Here is a 1904-nt window from a genome sequence, read left to right as displayed (position 1 = left end):
AAGGAAATTCAGAAAAGCAGGCAAGCCCCAAAGAAAAGGTTTTTTCCTAGAAAAGATCAAGGAGTCAAAAGAACCACGAACAGAAAAAGCATGCGCACATAAGGTAACTCAAAACCCTTATCCAAAAAAGGGTACTTATTTTTTAACTTACAATAACCCTTATAAAAAGGGGGTATCATAAAGTGTTTTGTTTACGGCCCTAAAAGGCCAAAAAATTGTTCAAACACTACCAAAATAAATAAAGAGTTTAAAAAAGAGGGGCCCACAGGCCGGGCCCCAATAGCCAAAATCACTTCTCAAGAGGATCACCACCAGCAGAGTCAGGGGGAACACCAGAAGCAGGAGTCGAAGAGGAAGTCGGAGGAGCGGTAGAGGAACTCGGAGCATCCTTGGAACGAGGAGGGGACTCTATGATCCTCTGACCCCGAGTCTTTAAATCAGACTCAGACTCCACCACGGGGACAGGAGGATCCACGATGGCACCATCAACTACAATCTTATCAGGGTCCAAAGGAGAAAGGTCCAAGTCAGGAGCAATAACTCCGACCTGTTCCTTGAAAATCCTCCAAGCCTCGTCAGCACCATCCGCAATAGAGTCCTCCAACTCGGTATAGGCCTTCCGAGCGTTCAGCAAGTCATTCTTTACAGACACAAGATCAGCAAACAAACTGTTGTAGCTGGCTTGCGCTGCTTTCCTCAAATCCATCTCCATGTTGCACTGGGCTTGCAACTTCTTCCCCTTCTCTCTGAGGCTGTCCCTCTCCTCCGTCAGTTTGGCGACTTTCCCCTCCAACTCCTTCTCATGCTCCTGATATATACGAAGCCTACCCTCCAGCTCCTCGACCCTCGAGGTCGTCCCTAAAGAGCTGATGGGAGTCTTCTCAAATATATCCAAGAGTTTGCCACAAACCCCCGCCGTCTTGAGACTCTCTTCAACCACAGTAGTGAGGTAGTGCCGAACAGAGACATCATCCATACTCATACGAGCATGGGGATAGATGTTCTTTCGGACGAACGCAAGAGCGTCCGCCTCACCAGTAGCGCCAGACTCTAAGGTCTTGCGCTTCTTTGGCTCTGGTTCAGGAGTAGGTCGGACGGGAGGGGGCGGCAGAGAAGAAGCAGAGGAAGAAATTACAATAGGTTGAGAGGAAGTCCCGACGTTCCGAGGAGGAGGAGGGGGAGAGACAACCATTCTAACACCTCCAGACCTGGCTCGAGACTTTGCCTTGGCTTCCTGAACCCTCTGGTAAGACTCTTGAGCATTTTTCTTTGCCATCTCTGCAAAAACAAAATGATAGCAAAAATCAGACAAAGTCGGCAAAAGAAATCGCAAGTCGGAAATAAGCAAGAAGTGCAAAAAGCTACCTAATTGTGGCTGGACAAAGGCCGGCGACCCCTGGAGAAATTTTTTAGTATCCAAGTATGGGGCCCTCCCCCACACTTCTCGGAGGAACCCCACAATGGCTACCTCGACCTCATTTAGGTCATCTAGACCATATTTCTTGCAGGGGGAGGCCTCCAGCCAATATAAAGGAAATCGGGGAGAGGAATGCTCATCCAGGAAAAAGGGGTGGTGACCCTCTACAGCTTGCACTTTGAAAAAGTAGTTCTTGAAGTCGTGAAAAGACTCGTCAAAAAGGGTAAAAAGCCTCCGACCTTGAATGGCTCGAAAGGACACCCACTGTTGCTTATTATTTAGCCCACTGAAGGGTTTGGTCATATGGAAAAGGTAAAAGAAAATCCTTAGAGAAGTCGGAAACTCTAGAGCCTGGCTGATAAATTGATAAATTTTTAGAAAACCCCAAGAGTTGGGGTGAAGCTGGGTGGGAGCCACTCGGCAATGACGCAATACAGACATTTCAAACTCTGAAAAAGGGAGGAAAACGCCCAAACGAGTGACCATA

General features: G+C 47.8%; 1 protein-coding gene across 1 annotated transcript; it reads right to left on the bottom strand.

The window, feature by feature from the left end:
* Positions 1 to 289: 289 nt before the first annotated feature.
* On the bottom strand, positions 290 to 1276 carry LOC148573126 (uncharacterized). The gene has a single exon (XM_088504414.1). The coding sequence runs from the start codon at positions 1274 to 1276 to the stop codon at positions 290 to 292; it is 987 nt and encodes a 328-aa protein (XP_088360540.1).
* Positions 1277 to 1904: the final 628 nt, after the last annotated feature.

The sequence above is a fragment of the Arachis ipaensis genome, chromosome B2, assembly GCF_059453495.1.
Source record: "Arachis ipaensis isolate K30076 ecotype BB chromosome B2, ASM5945349v1, whole genome shotgun sequence".
Classification (NCBI taxonomy): Eukaryota; Viridiplantae; Streptophyta; class Magnoliopsida; order Fabales; family Fabaceae; genus Arachis; species Arachis ipaensis.
The sequence above is the reverse complement of the archived record's forward strand: the minus strand, read 5'-3'. Positions and strand labels throughout refer to the sequence as shown.

Excerpts from the sequence above, each read along its gene's own strand:
- LOC148573126 (XM_088504414.1), bottom strand. The coding sequence starts at position 1,276 with ATGGCAAAGAAAAATGCTCAAGAGTCTTACCAGAGGGTTCAGGAAGCC.